Source organism: Chrysochloris asiatica, unplaced genomic scaffold (assembly GCF_000296735.1).
Source record: "Chrysochloris asiatica unplaced genomic scaffold, ChrAsi1.0 scaffold00331, whole genome shotgun sequence".
NCBI lineage: Eukaryota > Metazoa > Chordata > Mammalia > Afrosoricida > Chrysochloridae > Chrysochloris > Chrysochloris asiatica.
The window spans coordinates 939,215-941,750 of NW_006408849.1; the positions used below are offsets into that span (position 1 = coordinate 939,215).

At 50.0% G+C, this 2,536-nt stretch overlaps 1 protein-coding gene across 3 annotated transcripts in view; it reads right to left on the bottom strand.

The window, feature by feature from the left end:
- Positions 1-2,160, bottom strand: part of SLC5A10 (solute carrier family 5 (sodium/sugar cotransporter), member 10) — a 72,893-nt gene extending 70,733 nt beyond the window's left edge. The window contains exon 1 of one of the 3 annotated variants that reach the window (XM_006875521.1): positions 2,047-2,160. In XM_006875521.1, the coding sequence (XP_006875583.1) occupies positions 2,047-2,160 (114 nt within the window). The remainder of the gene's footprint in view (positions 1-2,046) is intronic. The other 2 variants (XM_006875522.1, XM_006875523.1) reach the window with 2 other exon arrangements.
- Positions 2,161-2,536: the final 376 nt, after the last annotated feature.

Genomic DNA, 2,536 nt, shown 5'->3' on the forward strand with positions numbered 1-2,536 from the left:
CTACTGCTACTACTGCTATTGCTGCTGCTGCTACTGCTACTACTGCTATTGCTGCTGCTGCTACTGCTACTACTGCTATTGCTGCTACTGCTGCTGCTACTGCTACTACTGCTATTGCTGCTGCTGCTACTGCTACTACTGCTATTGCTGCTACTGCTGCTGCTACTGCTGCTACTGCTACTATTGCTGCTACTGATACTACTGCTGCTGCTATTGCTTCTGCTATTGCTGCTGCTGCTACTGCTACTACTGCTATTGCTGCTACTGCTGCTACTGCTACTACTGCTATTACTGCTGCTGCTACTACTGCTACTGCTGCTACTGCTGCTACTGCTACTATTGCTGCTACTGCTGCTGCTATTGCTGCTGCTGCTACTGCTACTATTGCTGCTACTGCTGCTGCTATTGCTGCTGCTGCTGCTGCTACTGATACTACTGCTGCTGCTGCTGCTGATACTGCTGCTACTGCTGCTGCTGCTGCTACTACTACTACTACTGCTACTACTGCTGCTGCTATTGCTGCTACTACTGCTGCTGCTGCTGCTGCTACTACTGCTGCTGCTGCTATTGCTGCTACTACTGCTGCTGCTGCTACTACTGCTGCTGCTGCTATTGCTGCTACTATTGCTGCTACTGCTGCTGCTATTGCTGCTGCTGCTGCTATTGCTGCTGCTACTGCTGCTGCTGCTATTGCTGCTACTATTGCTGCTACTGCTTCTGCTACTGCTGCTGCTGCTACTGCTGCTGCTGCTACTACTACTGCTACTGCTGTTGCGGCTACTATTTCTGCTACTCCTATTTTTACTCCTACTACTACTATTACTATTATTTGTGGAGCTACTAGTCTTTATAATATTTGCATTACTTCTGCTGCTACTAACAGTAAAACTAGTGCTGCTATTGCTATTCTAGCAGAGCCCAGTAGTGCTGCCTGTCTTTTGTAGAAGCGCTCACCCCTGTAAGATGTAAGGTTTCATCTTACAGATCAGGGCACCAAAAGCCTGAGTTACTTGCCCAAAAGGCCTGAGCTGTCTCCTGAACCCAGGCCCTCAGACTTAGGGCTGAGCCTAGGGAGGATAAGTGTGGGGTGCTCATTCTTGCCAAGGGGATGAAAACCTCAAGTGCCAGAACTCAGGTGTCAGCCAGGAGACTCGATGGTAGGATGTGGAGCCTGGCCTCTCCGTATTCAAAATGCTGAGGGAGTGAATGCAACAGGATGGAAGGTAGAAAACCTCAAAAATCCTCCTCCCCAGGATCAAGCAAGAGAGCTCTGTATATGGCTGGTTTCTGTGTCTGCCACCTTGTCAGGAAAGCCTCATAAACAGAGGTCAGCATCATAAACAGAGGAAAGGAGTCAGCAGAGGAGCACCTCACTACAAGGTCCTGGGGTCACTGGGCAAAGCTGCCTCGCTGAGCTTGGGCTTTTCATCAGCAAACAGGGGTTTTCCTCGTCACAGTGTTGAGAAGGGGTGACAGGGAAGAGTCTAGAAAGGCATTTGAGCAGGGGCTCTAGTTGCTTCCCTCTGGGAGAGAAGTGTTGGCTTTTTAACTCAACCCATGAAAGCCTGTTCAATATAAAGATTCCCAGACCAGTGAACCCCTCCCCACCTCTTAAATTCAGATTCAGTAGACTTAGGGGGCAGCCCACTGTGAACCTTGTGATTTTTTTGAAAACAGCAAACCTTGTGATTATATTGCTCAGGCAGGTTTAAGACCTTTGATCCTCAGGTGGCAGGTATGGAAACAGACCAATCAGGCAACACGTGCCCAGGCTCTCCAGTTTGTGGGCAGCAGAACCAGAACCTAAGCCAGGCTGTCAGATCCCAGTCTGGGCTAGCTGATCCAGGAGTGAGCCTTCAGAAGACCCTAGCACTCCATAATCCCCACGTTGTGAAAGAGAAACTATTGCCCAAGAAGGAAGAGGTTTGGCTAGGAGGAGCAGTGCCCAGGAGTCAGATCTGGGGAAAGCAGTTTGCTGATGCTGTCGGGCACACCTGGGTTCTGCCCAAGTCCTGCAGACAGCCCACCCACCACAGGTGTCCTTACCCATATGCCCACAGCCATGTTCAGAGCAAAGTACAAGGTGATGATAGTTATGTCAGCCACATTCAGCTGCAGCCCAGTGGTGTGGAAGTCTCCGGTGGAGTTGTTGTCATCCATCCTGAGGGTGCCAGTTCTGAAGAGAGACTGAGGGGCAAACCAGGTCAGAATGGGTTTTCTGGAGGGAGCTCATTGATCATTAAACCGAGCAGAAGGTGGCATCCTCAGCCCATGACGCAGCACCCTGCTTCAAAGTACAACTGGTTCCCCTTCATCCTCTCTAGTAGAAGAGCTCCAAGAACAGAGGGTTGTGGGGCAGAGGGGGAGAGAGTAGTAGAGAGTCACTGAAATTGAGCAGAAGGAAAATAAAGGCAAGTTTAATGGAGCTAAAGGCCCAAAATTGTCTCAGAAAGAAAGGGGCAGAGTTGCCAGTGAGTGGCTGCAACACTATGTAACTTTATGGCATCTTGCTCCTGGGACCATCGCCTTGCAGGTA